This window comes from Malaclemys terrapin, chromosome 13, assembly GCF_027887155.1.
Source record: "Malaclemys terrapin pileata isolate rMalTer1 chromosome 13, rMalTer1.hap1, whole genome shotgun sequence".
Lineage (NCBI taxonomy): Eukaryota > Metazoa > Chordata > Testudines > Emydidae > Malaclemys > Malaclemys terrapin.
Window position 1 is genome coordinate 42611748 of NC_071517.1, and position 19982 is coordinate 42631729.

The window sequence follows — 19982 nt, forward strand, 5'->3', positions numbered from 1 at the left end:
TCATGGACTAAGGTCCCCTGCAGGAGGCTGGGGATTTGCTGGGAGGGGCTGCCTGTGTGTGTCGGGGGGGCGCACCCCCAAAAAGGCAGGGGGGCTTGGGGCAGGGTGAAGCGTGGGGATCTGCAGCAGGGGCACTGGAACCACTTGGGGGGGTGAGAGCCATTGAACCAAACTGCAAACCCTGGCTAGGATGGAAACCCCTTCAAGCCGGGGGGGGGGTGCGGGCCCCCCTAGTCCCAGCGCCTCCGGGCTGCGGTGCGAGGACGTTTATCGCTAGGACCCAGACGCCAGCTGGGCGGGGGTCACGCTGGCCCGGCAGCAGGAAGTGATGCGACTTGCCCTCCCCGGTCGCTACAGTAACTCTTTGTTGTTGGGGTCTGGGTGAGTGAGTCCCCAATCCCCTTTCCCCCGCCCCGCGCCGAGCTGGGACTCCAGAGCCGGGAGGATCCCAGCCGAGCAGCCTCTGTCTGCAGGGACAGCACCTGGTAAGTCTGGGGAAAAGAAACCTTCCCAGCCACTGCGCCTCTGTGTGCGAGGAAGGGGAAGAGGGTTAGGCCGGTGTGTGTGTGTAATTTGCACATCCCTGTGCACTGTAGGGGTGCGATGTGCCTGTGCCTTGCAAACTCCAGGAGCTGGTGAATTTCCATAACTCGGGGGAAGTCAATGGAGCTGCAGCTGATGGAGAGGAGCTGGGGATCTGGCTTGGGAAAAAACCCACTGCATGAACAGTGTTTATTAACGTAACAATTTGTACAAAGCTGCTTTCCTCTCCTCCAGAGTCAGCTAATGCCCGACCAAGTGGAATATGATTTTGGTTTTGCATCCCCGCCCATCCTGGCTAATAGCCACCGATGGACCTATCCTCCGGGAATTTATCTAGTTCTTCTATTAACCCTATTAGTGTCTTGGCCTTCGCAACATCCTCTGGCAAAGAGTTCCACAGGTTGACTGTGCCTTGTGGGAAGAAATATTTACATTTGTTTGTTTAAAACCTGCTGCCCATTAATTTCATTTGGTGACCCTAAGGCTTGGTCTACACTAACCCCCCAAATCGAACTAAGGTACGCAACTTCAGCTACGTGAATAACGTAGCTGAAGTTCGAAGTACCTTAGTTCGATCTTACCTGGGTCCACACGCGGCAGGCAGGCTCCCCCGTCGACTCCGCGGTACTCCTCTCGCCGAGCTGGAGTACCGCAGTCGACGGCGTGCACTTCCGGGTTCGACTTATCGCGTCCAGACTAGACGCGATAAGTCGAACCCAGAAGTTCGATTGCCAGCCGCCGAACTAGCGGCTGGGTATAGACATACCCTGAGTTCTTGTGTATAAGAAGGAATAAATAACACGTCCTTATTTACTTTCTCCAACCCACTCCTGACTGTATACACATCTATCCTATCCCCCTTATTCATCTCATTTCTAAACTGAAAAGTCCCAGTTTTATTAATCTCTCCTCATACGCCAGCCGTTCCATACCCCCAAGCGTTTTTGTTGACATTTTCCGAACCTTTTCCAGTTCCAATATATCTGTTTTGAGATGGGACGACCACATCGGCACGCAGTATTCAAGATGTGGGCGCACCATGGATTTAGACAGAGGCAACATGATATTTTCTGTCCTATTATCTATCCCTTTCTTAATGATTCCCGACATTCTGTTTGCTTTTTTGACTGTCGCTGCACATTGAGTGGATGTTTTCAGGGAAGTATCCACAACGCCAAGATCTCTTTCTATAAGCAAACTACAAAGGGACAAAGCCTGCTAGCTCACCATTTTTGTTATGTTATTTTATCCTGTTGTTATATTTTTAAAGGCCTCGTTTACACTAGGATTTTAGGGGGTGATTTTCAAAGGCACAAAGGGCAGAGGTCTGTTCTGTGTTTGTATAGGGCCTAGCTCAATAAGTCCAGGTGGGTGAGGCTATCGTTTCTTGGGCCAACTTGTGTTGGTGACAGAGACAAGCTTTTGAACTTACGCAGAGCGCTTTAACTTAAATCTGGGCCTGAGCTGACGAAGAGCTCTGTCTCTTTTACCAACATAATTTTATCCAATAAGAGATAATAGATGATGTTTTCACCCCTCAGCTCAATACCTACCCATTCTGGCTCCTGGATTTTGCCTGAGCCCTGCCACCTGGAGCTGAAACGTGTAACTTAGCTTTGTGGGGCCCTGGGCAATTGCCCTGTTTGCCACCTCTAATGTCGGCCCTGCACTTGCAACCCCCCTAAATCCATCCTGTGACCCCCCTGGGGGTCAGAACCCTCAGGTTGAGAAACACTGATCTAGATGAGTTGATGTACCACTGGAAGACCTCTGGGTGCCCCCAGGGGTATGTGTGCCCCTGGTTGAGAACCACTGGTGTAGGCCATACCTACAGAATGGGGTCTGTTTCCTGGAAAGCAGTGACTCTGGAATGGATTTAGGGGTCGTAGTGGATAAGGAACTCAACATGAGTTCCCAGTGTGATGCTGTGGCACACAGGGCTAATGCGATCCTTGGATGTTTAAATAGCAGTGAGTAGGAATAGAAAAGTGATTTTACCTTTCTGCAACATTGGTGAGACTGGTACTGGAATACTGCCTGCCATTCTGGTGTCCACATATTAAAAAGGATGTTGGCAAAATTGGAAAGGCGTGCAGAAAAGATTCAGGGGCCGGAGAACGTGCTTTATAGCAAAAGTCTTAGGTCTGGTCTACACAACACACCTCTGTCGGTATAATGCACAGTCAACCTGTGGAACTCCTTGCCAGAGGATGTTGTGAAGGCCAAGACTACAACAGGGTTCAAAAAAGAATTTGGTAAGTTCATGGAGGATAGATCCCTCAATGGCTATTGGTCAGGATGGGCAGGGATGCTGTCCCTAGCCTCTGTTTGCCAGAAGCTGGGAATGGGCAACAGGGGATGGATCACTTGATGATTCCCTGTTCTGTTCATTCCCTCTGGGGCACCTGGCATTGGCCACTGTTGGAAGACAGGACACTGGGCTAGATGGACCATTGGTCTGATCCAATATGGCCATTCTTATGTTCTTAACTACGTCAATCGGAGGCTGAAAAATCCATCCCCCCGATCAACATGGTTATACCGACATCGCCCCCATGTACACAGCACTATGTCGGTGGGAGAGCTTCTTTGTTTCCACCTCTTGCAGAAGTGGGTTAACTAAGGCAAAGGGAGAGCTCTCTTCTGTCCACTTAAAGCATCTTCATTAAAGTGCTGCAATGGTGTCTATGCAGCGTTCTTAGTGTAGACCTGCCCTTAAAGAGTTTAACCTGTTAGCTTATCAAAAAGAAAATCAAGAGGTGACTTTGCATTGATTAAGGTGTAAATGCTGTTATGGGTTGGGCTAAACCTTGTTATGGGGCAGGCCTGGCCCCTGTCTTCCATTCAGAATAACGCTGAAGAAAGCATTGTAATTGAGTGGCTGAAACAATGGAATTAGCACCCAAGTCCACAGGCACATATGGGAAAGCTGACTAGAAGCTGAAGCCCAGAGGGTTTCAAACACATGGGCTAGGCCAGTGGTTCTCAAACGGGGGTACATGTACCCCTGAGGGTACGTAGACACCTTCCATTGGGGAATTCAACTCATCTAGATATTTGCCTAGTGGTACAACAGGCTCCATAAAAAGCACTAGCGAAGTCCGTCCAAACTAAAATCTCACCCAGACCATGACTGGTCGATACTGCTCTATAGACTATAGACTGACACGGAAGTACAATGTTTCTATTCCAATTGATTTATTTTACAATTATATGGTAAAAATGAGACAGTCAGCAATTTTTTCAGGATTAGTGGCTGTGACCCTTTTGTATTTTCATGTCTGATTTTGTGAGCAAGTCGTTTTTAAGTGAGGTGAAACTTGGGGGTACGCCAGACTAATCAGACTCCTGAATGGGGTACAGTAGTCGGGAAAGGTTGAGAGCCACTGGGGTAGGTATTTAATTGGCAGAACTGTTAGGAGGCTAAAATTGGCTCCTTATTCCCAGCTCCTTATTTGTGGCTCCCAATTCCTTCTTCAAAGGCCAAAAAAATATTTAAAAATACATCAGTCCGATGATTATTTTTTTTTAGAAATTTGATCAAATGAACGTGACTGAATGTGATACAAATTGAAGTTACTAATTACTTAATTGTTTATTAATTCAGTAATCCAATAAGGAGGTGGCTGCACCTGACAATATAAGTGTCCGGTCACCCCAAGTGACACATCCCCGTGACAGTTACAACTGTTCTGAAGGAGCTGGGACAAGCCAGTGTGCATGTGCCGTGTGAGCTAGGGTAACCAGACAGCAAATGTGAAAAATCGGGACAGGGAGTGGGGGGTAATAGGAGCCTATATAAGAAAAAGACCCAAAAATCGGGACGGTCCCTATAAAATCGGGACATCTGATCTCCCTAGTGTGAGCGGTTAGGTAGGTGCTTATTAGACATTCTTTGGTGAATACAATTTTCAACGTTGCTGACCCAAAGGGGTAGTGGACGTCATGCGCTTGCTGAAGTAACTCTCAAGTGAAGGAGACCTTTGTGCCAGAGCAGAGCCCTGGTTTGATCCCTAGGCTGTGCAAAAAAAAAATGTTGGTAGAATCCCTGAACCTTAAGAAAAACTTTTATTGGTGGTGGGGGAGATGTATCTCAGGAACCATATAATCAAACAACCTTAAATGTAGGTCACTAAGCCGCCCCCACCTTTCCATGCCGCACAGCAAATGTCAAGACAATCCGAATACCCATGCAGATTTTAGAGTGATTAGAAGAGTTCCACCTTTAAGCAGAAAGCAGCTCCTAACCTGAACTCCCCAGCACTGTCAAACAGCTGACACGCAGGCCTGTCTTATCAGCCCTCACCCACCTTCCACATGGAGACGCTGGTAGGTTTCAAAGTCCTTCAAACCCTTCCCCCTTTTTACAATGCTCAGTTCTTTGTTTCGTTAACCCCAGGTATGCAATTTTCACCAGTAAGGGTGGTATTTTTACACTCGTTTATCAGTCTAGGGATTTGCATTAATTATTCCCCAGTGGTTTTAGTTTCTGATAGTTCATTGATGCTTATTTGGCTTCCCTCCACAAGTCACCGCATTGCGTGTCCTATTTCAAGAAGGATGCGAATCCCTTCCCCCTCCCCGAGCAGTAACAATGCACAGTGAGGGGGGAACATAAGAACGGCCATACTGGGTGAGACCAAACGTCCATCTAGCCCAGTGTCCTGTCTTCTAACAATGGCCAATGCCAGGTGCTTCAGAGGAAATGAACAGAACAGGGAATCATCAAGTGATCCATTCCCTGTTGCCCATTCTCAGCTTCTGGCTAATAGCCATTGATGGACCTATCCTCCCTGAAATTATCTAGCTCTGTTTTGAACCCTGTTATAGTCTTGGCCTTCACAACATCTTCTGGCAAGGAGTTCCATGGGTTGACACTGCATTCTGTGAAGAAATACTTCCTCTTGGTTGTTTTAATCCTGCTGCCTATTAATTTCATTTGGTGACCCCTCGTTTTTGTGTTTGCGAAGGAGTAAATAACACTTCCTTATTTACTTTCCCCACACCAGTCGTGATTTTATAGACCTCTATCCTATCCCCCCTTAGTCATCTCTTTTCCAAGCTGAAAAGTCCTCAGTCTTATTAATCTCTCCTCAGACCGAAGCCATTCCATACCCCTGATCATTTTTGTTGCCCTTTTCTGAATCTTTTCCAATTCCAATATATCTTTTTGAGGATGGGGCGACCACATCTGCACGCAGTATTCCAGATGCAGGCGTACCATGGATTTATACAGAGGCAATATGATACTGAGTCACACCCATGCATCCGCACTAGCAGTCACAGCGCTGACCATGGAGAGAGGAGGCCATACGGTTCTGACAGCCTCTCTTTCAGTGGTAGGGTCACCGAACTCCTGGGCGACAGATGAGCTGCTAGAACAACCGTGAGGGGTTTAAACTAACCAGGAAATGGGAGGGGGATAACAGGGCAATCATGGTACCAATACCCAAGCTTGTAAACCAGCCTCAAGTCATCATAGGTATGACAAATCCAAGTGCAAAGAGTCATATAAGTAACACTTTAAAAAAAAAAAACTGAATATCTTCTAATGCGAGGAGCCTAGGTGATAAATAAGAGGAAGTGGAGATGCTCGTGTATGAGAGGAAATATGATATGATTGGTATTCCCAGTTCTCCGCCGGCTCCACTTCCTGTATCAGCCTGTGGCTAGTAGGTGTGTGATAAACGGGAAGGCCCCTGCCCTCCACCATCTGCTTGGGGGAGAGAGACAAGGGGCTCTCTCTTTCTCCCCACCCTGAAGCCTCCTGGCTGCTCTGAGCAGGGTGGGGGTGGGATTCTGCTACACTGTTCCCCCTCCCCCCCGAGCTTCCATTTTATTGGCCCTCCTCCCCTGTGACTAGTGGGATTGTGGCTGGGGCAGCAGGTGCTGAGTTGGGGTCTCTTGTTGTTTCAGGGGCCAGTGACCTTCGAGGAGGTGGCTGTGTATTTCACCCAGGGGCAGGGGGCTCTGCTGGACCCCGCTCAGAGAGCCCTCCACAGGGACGTCATGCAGGAGAACTATGAGACGGTGACCTTGCCGGGTAAGGGGTTCCTGTCACCTCGGTTATTGGAAGCTGAGGGGTTTGGGATGTGGCCAGATCAGCTTCTTCTCAGGGTCTTCCCTGGCCACTTCAATTTCAGGGGCATGGGCCTGATACTCCTCAGATCCAGAGTGAGAGAGACAGATCTCCACACCCCTTCCCATAGGATGGAGGAGTCCGAAACCCAGTGGAGATGCTCATTTAGCTCCATCCCCTCCAGATCTCAAGGTGTCAGAAGAACTGTCCCGACCTGCCTGTCTGAATTCTCATTCACACACAGAATCCCTCTTCCCCTCCCTTCCCGGGACTAGCTCCATCCCTGGGCAGGGCTCTGGGCACTTGGGGGTTAGAAATAGGCCCACGGTTCTTCCCTTCAGGAACTAGCGAATACTGTGACTGCAAACAGCCTCCTGAAAACCAAATGGAGTTTCATCTAAACCCCACAAACCATCCCATCTGCCCCTCTCCACGTCCTTCCTGTGTCTTCTTTCCTAGCCCTCTACGGATGGCTAATTGGTTCATCAGTCCCCAGACTGACCGGCTAATTAGCCGCATAGTCCCCAATCAGTCTTCTCCTGGGGAACAAATCTGTGCCTATATGGGCGCCAACGCTGTGGGTGCGCTGGGACTCGAGCACCCACGGAAAAAAAATAGTGGGTGCTCACCATCCATCAGCCACAGCTGTTCAGCAGGGCCGCCAATCAGCTGTTTAGAGGCCGGGGGAGGCACTTGGGGGAGGGCTGAAAGCAGTGAATGGTGGGTGGGTGGGGGCCTCGGGGGAGGGGCGGAGCAAGGGCGGGAAGAGGCGAGCAAGGGTGGGGGGGCAGGGGAGGGGTAGAGTGGGGGCAGGGCTTCAGGGAGGAGCATGCCTGGGGAAAACCAAAAGTCAGCACCTATGGGTGCCTAAGTGATCACTTGTTAGCCTCCAGCACTCTGTCACAAGCATATCTTGAGAGCAAAGGGTGGTTATCTGAAGTCACTGTCTTCCTGTGTACCTGCAACCAAGCCTTTCTTGAATTAACCCCTTGTAGTCTTGCAGCCACTACCCTTACAACTGTCAGAAAAAGAGAACATATAATATTCATAACTTATTACAGAGCGGCTCCAAATCTGTCAAAGGCACATCTTCCCCTTCCCGTTCCAAGGGGGCTCAGTGACTGGCCAGGGGCACCAGAACAGAGGTGGCCAGGGGGCTATGCCCTGCCTCTTTTTACCAGACATAGGGTGAGCTACAGGGTGAGGGGGCGGAGAGGAAAAAGCGGGAGGCGGGGTCTTGGGGGAAGAGGCAGAGTGGGGGCTCGGGCAGAAGGGGATGATGCGAGGGCAGGGGTTCGGCGGGGCCTCAGGCTCAGGGCCACAGGTCAGGCACCAGTGTCCCCCCCACTTTTAGGAACCTTGTGCTGCTCCTGACCATGGTCCCATCCATTCAGATTCCATGTCCCCCGAGCCGAGAGCAGGACCAAGTTAAGATCAAGGAATGTTCTTTGTGACACACCCTGATCTTGTCTGATTTCACCCCCTGAGCAGGATTCCCCATCCCCCAACCTGGCCTGATCAGCCGGCTGGAACGAGGGGAAGAGCCGTGGGTCCCAGATCTCCAGGGCTTTAAGGAAAGGGAAATCACGAGAGGTGCCCGAACAGATGAGGAATCAATCAAACTGACACAGAAGCCATCAGAGAGTGAAGCAAAAAGTGGGGACTCCCATAAACATGTTGTGAATGAGCTCTCCCAGTTCTGCCTCATCTCATCCATGTCAGGGCTGTGGCCAGCAGATGTCATAGGATGGGAAGGGACCTGCACTCACAGCAGGACTAAGTATTATCTAGACCATCCCTGACAGGTGTTTGTCTAACCTGCTCTTAAAAATCTCCAGTGATGGAGATTCCATAACCTCCCTAGGCAATTTATTCCAGCGCTTAACCACCCTGACAGGAAGTTTTCCCTAATGTCCAACCTAAATCTCCCTTGCTGCAATTTAAGCCCATTGCTTCTTGTCCTATCTTCAGAGTTTAAGGAGAACAGTGTTTCTCCCTCCTCCTTGTAACAACCTTTTATGTACTTGAAAACTGGTATCATGTCCCCTCTCTGTCTGCTCTTCTCCAGACTAAACAAACCCAATTTTTTCAATCTTCCCTCATAGGTCATGTTTTCCAGACCTTTCATTATTTTTGTTACTCTTCTCTGGACTTTCTCCAGTTTGTTCACATCTTTCCTGAAATGTGGTGCCAAGAACTGGACACAATACTCCAGTTGAGTCTGTATCAGCGTGGAGTAGAGCGGAAGAATTACTTCTCGTGTCTTGCTTACAGCACTCCTGCTAATACATCCCAGAATGATGTTTGCTTTTTTTGCAACAGGGTTACACTGTTAACTCCTATTTAGCTTGTGATCCTCTATGACCTCCAGATCCCATTCCGCAGTATTCCTTCCTAGGCAGTCATCAGAGTGGCCTAATCAGTTGTATCATCATGGTGGATGTCACATCTGGCTTCCCACCCATCCACCCTGGCTAACAGATGTAGGATCTCATCCCCCTGCTCTGTGATCGACCACAACAGGGTTATTCTTCCTCATCTTTCAAGAATTATGGCTCTTCTTCTTCTGCTACTACTTTCTCTCTCTTTCACACACATCGTCCCCTCTATGCTTGGATGATGTGGAGATGTAACCCAGTTATAATGGATCATGGAGCTCCTGGTGCCCACTTCAGAGAAGGAACAATTACAGATGGTTCAGTAAATTATACCTTTCTCAATTTCCCCAACACTTGTTGTGTTTCCCCTCTTCACTCTTCCTCATTCTTTCCTTTCACCCAAGCATGGGGAATGATTCATGTCTGAATTCTTTCTCTTTATTCCAGCAGGTGATGGGATGGAGAATGACAAAAAGGAGGAGAATCTACAGCGGGAAGGTCCTGAGCAAGTGGCATCTCAGGGGACCTTATCAGAAAGATCCAAGGGGAATTTCCCCCAGAGTTGCGAGCAGGGGAAAAACTGGGGGAAACAGCACAAGTCAAAGAAGCGTCTGGGCAACCAACCGAGGAAAAGAGTGGGTAAGACCCTTAATTGTGAGGAAGGATATAAAAGCCTCAAGGAAACCTCAGCCCAGAAGAGAATCCATGCGGAAGAGAGAAAAAACACATGCACTGAGTGTGGGAAAACCTTCAATCGGAGCTCAAATCTGATTTCTCATCGAAGAACCCACACCGGAGAGAAACCCTATAAATGCACGGAGTGTGGGAAGAGCTTCAGTCAAACCTCCAATCTGATTTCTCATCGTAGAATCCACACAGGAGAGAGACCCTATAAGTGTATTGAGTGCGGGAAAAGCTTCAATCAGAGCTCCAACCTTATTACGCATCAAAGACTCCACACGGGAGACCGGCCCTACAAGTGCCCCGACTGTGGGGAAAACTTCAATCAGAGCTCAGATCTTATTACGCACCAGAGACTGCACACGGGAGAGAGGCCCTACACGTGCACGGACTGTGGGAAAAGTTTCATTTGCCGCTCAAACCTCATTTCGCATCAGAGAATCCACACGAGAGAGAGACCCTATAAATGCTTAGACTGCGGGGAAAGTTTTGACTGGAGCTCACAGCTTATTAAACATCAGATCTTCCATACAGGAGAGAAACCGTATAAATGCTTGGACTGTGGGAAAAGTTTCAGCGACAGCTCCACCCTTATTTCACACCGGAGAATCCACACAGGGGAGAGACCCTATAAATGCCTTGACTGTGGGAAAAGCTTCCATCAGAACTCAACCCTTATTAGGCACAGGAGAACCCACACCGGAGAGAAACCCTATAAATGCCTCGACTGTGGGAAACGTTTCAATCAGAGCTCAAACCTTACTACGCATCAGAGACTTCACATGGCCCAGAAACCTTGAATGTGGGAGCAGCTTAGGGTGACCAGATGTCCCAATTTTATAGGCACAGTCATGATATTTGGGGGTTTGGTCTTATATAGGTGCCTATTAACCCCACTTCCTTGTCCCAATTTTTCACACTTGCTATCTGGTCACCCTAGAGCAGCTATAACTCGGGGTCTGATTGTGCCAGCCATCGGCAAACTATACAGGGAAAATGCCTCTTAAATGTCCTTAGCTTGGAAAATCCTTCAGAGTTAATGGGCTTGTCTACACTGCAGAGCCTTGGCCAGTATATCTCTGGAGACGCAGCTTAAGCCAACAGAAGGAGATCTGTTGAAATGGCTAAACCACATTCCTGGAAGGACATTTGCTAAACTCACAGAAGCACTAGCTGTGCTTACACTGGGATTTTTCGCCAGGATAGCTAGGTTGTCTAGGGGCTGTATGATTTTTTCACACTCCTCGCCAACATAGATCCATCAATGGCTATTAGCCAGGATGGGCAGGGAGGGTGTCCCTAGCCTCCGGAAGCTGGGAATGGGCAACAGGGGATGGATCACTTGATGATTCTCTTTTCCGTTCATTCCCTCGGGGGCACCTGGCACTGGCCACTGTTGGAAGACAGGATACTGGGCTAGATAGGCCTTTGGTCTGACCCCGTGTGGCCGTGCTTATGTTCTTATGTTCATAGCTATGCTGGCAAAACTTTGTAGCGTAGACTAAGCTGATATCAGACCTCAGAGACTTCACACAGGAAATTCTACAAGTGCCAACCACTGTCCTAATTCCCACATGTATCTGTGGCATTTGGCTCCCAAGCACCCAGCTGCCCATCGCTGGGGTGAGGACACAGCAATGGCCAAACCTGAGCTGATTGGTGACCTTCTGGCTCTGCCTGGTCTAAGCAAACCCCAGGCAGACCTGCTGAGCTGATGGGCCACAGTTGGGGGAAGGGAGAGAGAGAAACTCCTCCAGATGCTCCCTCTGCCTGGCTGAAGTTCCCCCCTCTCCCTTCCCCTCCCAGCCGGGATCCCCCTGCCATGGAGATGAGGAGAAGGACACTTGGGCCAGGCCCCACCTTCACTCTACACACCTGTCCCCACCCCCATCTTCCACCAGCCCCTGGGCTGGGCTCCCCAACTTGCCTATATAACAACAGCCAGACTGGGTCAGACCAAAGATCCATCTAGCCCAGTATCCTGTCTTCCGACAGTGGCCAATTCCAGGTGCCCCTGAAGGGAATGAACAGCATGGGCGCTCATCAAGTGATCCATCCCCTGCCGCCCACTCCCACTCCACTACCTGGAGCTGTTCCCTGCAAGGGACGTGTCCCTGACAGCTGACAATGTGTCCACTCCCCTCTACCAGTCCCCCAGGGTGCTGGGTTCTGCGGAATGAAATATTAGGAGACCCAGAAACTGGAAGACTGAAGGTTTGGGGCTTGTGTAGATGGGAACCAGATGGGGCTCTAGGCTGGCACTCACTAGTATTTGAGGATGATGGAGTAAGAGGGGAGCGAAGGGATGGGCTTAGAGATTCTGCTCCCTGTTGTTCACCCCTTCTGCTCCCTTCCACGCTCAGGCATTGACAGGGACTGATTTCCATACAGCCCGTGAAAGAGGCCTAGAAAAGGCTAGAGACCTAGGAATCCCACCTCAGCCCTGGCAGCATCAGCCTCCGAGGCTAGGAAATATGGTCTGGGTTCAACTGGGGTTAGCTAGCACGTTTCCCTCTGATCCAGGTCAAACTTCAGCCAGTGTTCCTGACTGAGCCTGAACATCTGAGGGTTACAGTGGACGAGAAGCTGGATTTGAGTCAGCAGTGTGCCCTTGTTGCCAAGAAGGCTAATGGCATATTGGGCTGCATTAGTAGGAATGTTGCCAGCAGATCCAGGGAAGTGATTATTCCCTTCTATTCAGCACTGGTGAAGCCACATCTGGAGTATAGCATCCAGTTTTGGACCCCCAATACAGAAAGAATGTGGACAAATTGGAGAGAGTCCAGCGAAGAGCAATGAAAATGATGAGGGGGCTGGGGCACATGACTTATGAGGAGAGGCTGAGGGAACTGGGGTTGTTTAGTCTGCAGAAGAGAAAAGTGAGGCGGGATTTGATAGCTGCTTTCAACTACCTGAAGGGGGTTCCAAAGAGGATGGAGCCCGGCTGTTCTCAGTGGTGGCAGATGACAGAACAAGGAGCAATGGTCTCAAGTTGCAGTAGGGGAGATTTAGGTTGAATATTAGGAAAAACTATTTCACTAGGAGGGTGGTAAAGCACTGGAATGGGTTACCTAGGGAGGTGGTGGAATCTCCTTCCTTAGAGGTTTTTAAGGCTTGACTTGACAAAGTCCTGGCTGGGATGATTTAGTTGGGATTAGGTCCTGCTTTGAGCAGGGGGGTGAACTAGATGATCTCCTGAGGTCTCTTCCAAACCTAATTTTGTATGATTCTATGATCTCATTTATAGCAGCACCTCCTTTAGAGGTGTGATGGTTACAGGCACCGAGTTCCCCCTTGTCGGGACAGATTGTGTCATTCCAAGTGATTCTTACCTCGCTCTGGCTTGTGCCAAGGAGCATTTATATTTCTACCTTTTGTATTTTATGAAGCAGAATTGAATAGATTCTAAAATAGCTGGAGCGGGGACAGAAAAATGTGTTGACTCAGCGTGTGGGTTACTGGAGGGTGATGGGATGAGTCAGAGAAATTCCCTCCATCACCATGTTGATCCCCCACCCCCCTATTAGCTCACGGATTGTTTATCCTCCCCACATTCCACCCTTCCACCTCCCAAAGTGTTGGATCTCCAGGCACTTTGATTTTTTTGATCCTAAATCAGACTCCTGAGAGCTGGAGATCAGGGCCGGCTCCAGGCACCAGCCCACCAAGCATGTGCTTGGGGCGGCGCCTGGAGGGGGGCAGCGCAGCGGGGCGCTCCGGCCCGAGAGCGGGGCCGCGCCGGGGAGAGCAGAGCGGCAGCGAGCTCGCCGCCCTCCCCCCGGTGCTCCAGCCGGTCAGGGAGAGCGGAGAGCCCTGGCCGGGTTCGCCGCCCTCCCCCCGGTGCTCTGGCCGCCGGGGAGAGCGGAGAGCCCTGGCCGGGTTCGCCGCCCTCCCCCCGGTGCTCTGGCTGCCGGGGAGAGCGGAGAGCCCCAGCTGGGCTCACCGCTGGGAAGAGCGGAGAGCCCCAGCCGGGCTCTCCACCCTCCCCCCGGCGCTCTGGCCGCCGGGGGCTCTCTGCCCTCCCCCCGGCGTTCTGGCCGCTGGGGAGAGCGGAGAACCCCGGCCGGGCTCTCCGCCCTCCTCCCGGTGCTCCGGTCGGTCGGGGAGAGCGGAGCCACGTCAGGCTCGCCTCCCTCCCCCCAGCGCTCCGGTCGGTCGGGGATTCCGGGCCTGCGGCTGGGCTCAACGCCCTCTCCTGCCGCGCTGGGGGCGGAGCTGGCGGCAGCGGATGGCTTTTTTGCCTAGGGCGGCAAAAAAGCCAGAGCCGGTCCTGCTGGAGATGAAAGTGTCACAGACCTGGAAGAGGAATGCAATTGAATCCCAGACACGGTGTGATCCTTCCGAATTGAAATCCCAGTTTCCATCTGTTGATAAAGTGGCTTCTGGGCTTTTTTCCTTGCAAAGTTCAGATTGGTTGCAGACAGCAAGTTTGGGGGATTTTTGTTTGTTTGTTTTCCTTTCATTATGATGGTGCTAAAATTTTGTAAATAATACAACCAATGAGGCACAAAGTGAAGTAGGTGTAGCCAATTTCAAAAGGAACACGGGCAAAATTGGTCTCCTGTATTTCAGTCAGATGCCACATGCTCTTGGATTTCAACTGATGTGAACTTGAAATTGGATTTTCATCGCTTGTACTTTGGGGTTTCTCTCTTTCCTGAAGACGCTTGGATCACACACTTGGATATTAGTTTGGCTTGGTAGGATGTACAGCGGATTTATTGGATACCTGCCTCTGACAAATGAGCATTTGCCAGAATAGTCCTTTCTCGTTTGTTTTTTACTGCTTCCCCACCCTTCGCCATGTGACCTTAGTGGTGGTTGAACAATGACAATTATAAATAAGTATCGACGTACACACTGATGGGTGATTGTGAGGGTCGCAGTTCAAGGGGCAGCAAGTGATCTGGAGAAGGAAGCTATTGATCGATCCCTGCAATGCCAGGGGATCCAGTCAGGGTGGGAGGCGGGAGACAGGGGGAACGGTAAGGTTTGCTCTGGAGAGCCAGACAGTTGAGGCTGAGAACTGTTAACTCGCTGCACCTGGGCAAAAGAGAGACAGGAAATGCCATCTGAGCAGCGGGTGAAGCCATCCCTGAATCCTAAAGGCAACGAATGATGCTTCAAGTTGAGCGATGTGGAGGGGGGTCATCTGATTCCTCAGAGGACGAGGCTGTGCAGAGCTGAGAAGGAAGCAGGGGACATCAGTAGGTCTGACTAGCCTTGAAGACAGGTCTACCTCCATCTCCGAGGCTGGAGAGACAAGCAACCTGACAGGCCACCTGGTCACCCCTTCCCGTCTAGCACAGCATCCTGTGGGGGGAGACTGTCTCTGCCCCACCCACCAGGTGCGTCCCCACGGGGATAAAAGCCTCGGCTGGGACTGGAGATTCCAACGCTGCTGTCAGTTTACCCCGTTCTCTGGCTTCCATTAAACCGCTTTCCTGGGGTTTCCTGTTCTTGGAGCATTTGTGACTAGATACCGGCGTCTCTCCCAGAGATTCTGCACTTTTCTGCCCGCTGTAAAATGTTGGTTGTGTTGCTGAGGCCCGCGGGAGCTGGGAACAACACTGTCCTGGGCTGGGGCTGAAATGCACCGCGCTGAGCTGGGCGTTGGGGCAGGGGGGAGTTTTTTATTTCTTGCTTTGAAAATATAAAGTAGAATTTAGTTTCTCAAACTCCCAGTGTCCTTGGTCTTGAATTATGAGTAGAAATGGCCTTGAATAGATTCAGAGACTGTCAAGGAAGCCTCTTTGAGGTGTGCTTTTCCCACCGAAGCTGGTGAGTGTGTGTGTGTGTGTGTGTGTGTGTGTGTGTACATTTTATTAGGCCTGATCCTCGTGCCACAATTTGTTCCCCGTTGGTTCTTTACCGACGACGAAATACGGGCACGGGCAGCATGTGAACCACCTGTTCCAGGAGGCTAGCCCCCAGCCCCACCCCTTCTGCCCGAGGCCCCGCCCCTTCCAACACCCTTCCCACCAGGGCCCCAGGCCTTTCACTGTGGCGGGAGGAGCCGTGCCCCAGCCGCCCCAAGTCCCAGCCTGCTGGCTGGCTGGCCCCATGGGGGAAGAGCAGGGAACCCATGAGGGGGCCTCGGGGAGGACCATGGGCGGGGCCATGCCTGGCTGTTTGGGGAGTCTTAGCCTTCCCTGGCCTGTGATACCCACCACCCATGAATATGTGTCACGTTTCATTTACGAACATGATGATTTGTCTTAGAGCTGCACCTCCAGGTCCCGCCCAAGACCAGTGCCCTGTTGTGCTAGATGCTGTACATACATGTCATGAGAGACATGAAGGAGCTGCCCATCAGAATAGAAAACCCCCCAGAAAGGTGGTGTCCCTACCCTCTGATTGCCAGAAGCTGGGAATGGACGCCAGGGGATGGCTCACTTGATGATTCCCTGTTCTGTTCATTCCCTCTGGGGCACCTGGCATTGGCCATTGTCGGAAGACAGGACACTGGGCTAGATGGACCTTTGGTCTGACCCAGTGTGGTCGCTCTTATGAGACACTGGCAACTTCAGAGGCTGATAACTTTTGCACTTGAAGTAGGGATTCAACTTCTCAATGTGTGAAAAACACAGTGGATCCTACTAAGAAAATGTCTGTTTTTACCGTGGGGTAACTAACATGCTTTAGCCCTCCCACTGCAAAAACAAAGTGCAGACAAGGCAACTTAGGCCAGAAGTACGCTACACGGTTAGTGCGACGCAAGCTGCCTTGAGCCAACCTAGCTGGGGAAGTGTCCTCACTTCAATTTGGCTCTAGGGTTGCCAACTTTCTAATCGCACAAAACTGAACACCCTAGCTCCGCCCCTTCCCTGAGGCCCTGTCCTCTGCTCACCACATACCCCCACCCTCACTCGCTTTCACTGGGCTGGGGTAGCGGGTTGGAGTGCGGGAGGGGGTGAGGGCTCCGTCTGGGGGTGCGGGCTCTGGGGTGGGGCTGGGGATGAGGGGTTTGGGGTGCAGGAGGGGGCTCTGGGTTTAGGGGGGTGCATGGTTGGGGTGTGGGCTTACCTTGGGTGGCTTCCGGTCAGCAGCGCAGTGTGTGGGGGGGGGAAGGGGCTAAGGCAGGCTTCCTGCCTGTCCTGACTTGACACTGTGCCCTGGAAGTGACCAGCAGGTCCGGCTCCTAGGTGGAGGCACGCAGGTGGCTCTCCACGCTTCTCTTGCCCACGGGCACTGCCCCCGCAGCTCCCATTGGCCACAGTTCCCGGACAATGGGAGTGCAGAGCCAGTGCTTGGGGGGGGGCAGCGTGTGGAGACCCCCACACACACCTAGGAGCCGGACCTGCTGCCTGCTTCTGGGGTGCAGCACGGTGCCAGGACAGGTAGGGACTAGCCTGCTTTAGTCATGCAGCACCGCTGACCAGACTTTTAACAGCCTGATTGGCAATGCTGACTGAAGCCACCAGGGTCCCTTTTCCACCGGGTGTTCCGGTCAAAAACCAGACACCTGGTCACCCTATTTGGCTCCCACTCTACACCGATTTAGTAACACCGCCTCCCCAAGCGGTGCAGAGTCAAGGTCGATGTGGCTGTCGACACTGCGTTGCTTACTTCGACTGTCACGGGCTGGCAGGAGCCGTGCCACACTGACAGTGCATTGGATATAAGCGCTCCGGGTGAGGACGCGCACTGCCGACACGAGCGATGGAATTACCGCGGGGGCTGTCTGCCAATATAAGTTAGGTCGACTTAATGTTGTAGTGTAGACGTGGCCTTGGTTTCACCAATCAGTGAACTAGGCATAGACCAGGGGTTCTCAACCTTTTTCTTTCTGAGGCTCCCCTCAACATGCTAGAAAAACTCCAGGGCCCAGTGACGCGGGCGGGGGGGGGACGGACACTCTTCAGGCCACGGGTGGGACCCTGGGGCATAGGCATAGTTTGACTTCTATTGGGGGGCCAAGGACCGGCAGGGCTCGGGCCAGCTCTGCACAGCAGGATCCAGGGAGGGAAGGCCACCTCCAGCCCCTGACTCACCTCATCAGGCCACCCACCTGTCTGGGGCTGTGTGCCGGTGGCTACTCCCCGAGGGCTCTGCTGGGCCCGGAGCTGCCCGGGCAGCTCTGACCGGCTGCGTGAGCAGTCAAAGGAGGCTGGGAGCTGAGGAGCAGATGGGGGAATGCCACAGCTGCCCACTCCAGGGCACCACCGCCAGAGGAGCAGCTGCCCCTCACTGCCTGGCTCTGTCATCCTGCCTAGGATCTGGCCAGAGGGCAGGGCCTGAGAGGGGCTGAGGGAGAAGAGGAGGTGGGGGAAGGGGGGGCTCCCCCCAGGACTACCCCACTCTGGATAAGGCACTGCAGTTTGGGTGGCAACACCCTTCTGCCCCCTCAACTCTGCCCATGGGCTCAAGGTTTCTGCCCGTGGCAGTGGGGCTTCAGCCCCGCCGCTCCTGGCTTCAGGGAGGCGGGGGGAGCTCAGGGTTTCAGCCCCACATTGCTCCTGGCTGCAGGGAGTTGGGGGACTCAGGGCTGAGGCCCCACACTGCTCCTGGCTTCAGCCCCAGGGGGGGATGTGCCGGGGCTCAGGGCTTCAGCACTGCACCGCACCCCACTTCAGCCCTACAGGGGGCACCAGGGCTCCAGGCTTCAGCCCACTGCTGCTCCCCACTTCTGCCCCACAAGGGGGGGGGGGTGCTGAGGCTCATGGCGTGAGCCCAGCACTGCTCCCCGCTTTAGCCCTATGGGGGTGAGGAGGCACCGGGGCTGGGGGCTTCAGCCCTGAGACTAGGTGAGGTCAGCGGTATTCCCCCACACACCTGACCAATGCCAGGAGTATCAGGATAATTCATTATAAAAAATCTTCGATTTTGGGCGGACAAAACACTAAACGTGTCATAATAAGGAACATCCCTGCGATGTATCATGGCAAAATATGTAGCACACATAGAAGATTATGAAATTAAAATCTGCAATTAGAAGTACAAACAATTCCGTAGAACAATCAATCAACATCTATGTGTAGACAACAAAGGACTGGCTGTGTTTGCACTGGATGGGGGGTTTTTAATACATTTTCAGTTACAAAGGGGGAGGGGGAGGCACATGTTACTGGAAGTCCAAAACAGAATTGAATGTTATAGAAATGCAAACAGTGTTGTTCTAGCCGTGTGGGTCGCAAGATATTAGAGAGACAAGAGACAATATCTTTTATTGGACCAACTTCTGTTGGAGTTATGGCTTATTACAACCACCTATAAGCTGCTAAGGCCCCTTTTTGTCCTCAGACTACAGAGGTGTTAATGGGCCACTTTAGATTGAATGGTCCCTTACCGAGAGGGACAGAAGTTCCCTAAAAGTGGGGGTACCACCAGTGCCCGAACCAGAGCCCACACCCTGCACCCAAACTCCCTCCCAGAGGCTGCACCCCACACCCAACCTCCCTGCCAAATCCCGCCCCCCCTCCCGCACCCAACCTCCCTGCCTCAGCCTGGTGAAAGTGAGTGAGGTGGGGGAGAGTGACGGAGGGAGGGGGGATGGAGTGAACAGGGGCGGGGCCTCGGAGAAGGGGGCAGAGCAAGGGCTGAGTGGGAGGCTTGGGGGTCCCCAAAATGTTTAAAATCATAATGGGGGTCCTCGGGTGGCTAAAGTTTGAGCACCGCTGGTCTAGTGAATATCTGGGAGTCAAGTTCTACACACATGTGGTGATGTGAAAAAGCACTAGGGTGCTGGATGGAGAAGCGAATAACAGTTGACAAAGACAATCCCTTTTGGTAGATCAAAAGTAACTGAAGAAATTTTGACACCAACACAGGAAATCAGTCAGCCTTGAAGTCATATGATCCCAAAGAAAGAAAGAACATTTAGAATTAAAAACTAGTGTCAGAATATAAACAGGAAGCATTAGACCAGAAACTCTGTGATTTGTGATGGCTGAAGCCACTAGCAACTATTAATATGTTCAATGATTTACTATTAAAAATATAAATTAAATAGCACAAGGACATCCGTCTGCACAATGTTAATTAAGGTAAATGACGAAGTGCGAAGAGTAATAAGAACGGCCATACTGGGTCAGCCCAATGGCCCATCTGGCCCAGTGGCCTGTCTTCTGGCAGTGGCCAAAAATATCATTTTAAAAAGTAAATGATTTAAAGGAGCAAAACTCCATTTGCAGTGGGTTACAGGAAAAAGACTCATAGACTTTAAGGTCAGAAGGGACCATTATGATCATCTAGTCTGACCTCCCGCATGATGCAGGCCACAAAAGCTGACCCACCCACTTTCCCTTTACTCAGCTGTGGAAGTCCCCAGATCGTGATTTAAAGACTTCAAGTCGCAGGGA

General features: G+C 51.6%; 1 protein-coding gene across 1 annotated transcript in view; it reads left to right on the forward strand.

Annotated features, from left to right (window-relative positions):
* Positions 1 to 368: 368 nt before the first annotated feature.
* The window catches only part of LOC128847394 (zinc finger protein 724-like), a 38825-nt gene continuing 19211 nt past the window's right edge, over positions 369 to 19982 (forward strand). Inside the window, exons 1-3 of the mRNA XM_054046786.1 lie at positions 369 to 485; positions 6460 to 6586; positions 9448 to 10480. Coding sequence (XP_053902761.1) covers positions 6553 to 6586; positions 9448 to 10480 — 1067 coding nt within the window. The 5' untranslated portion in view covers positions 369 to 485; positions 6460 to 6552. The remainder of the gene's footprint in view (positions 486 to 6459; positions 6587 to 9447; positions 10481 to 19982) is intronic.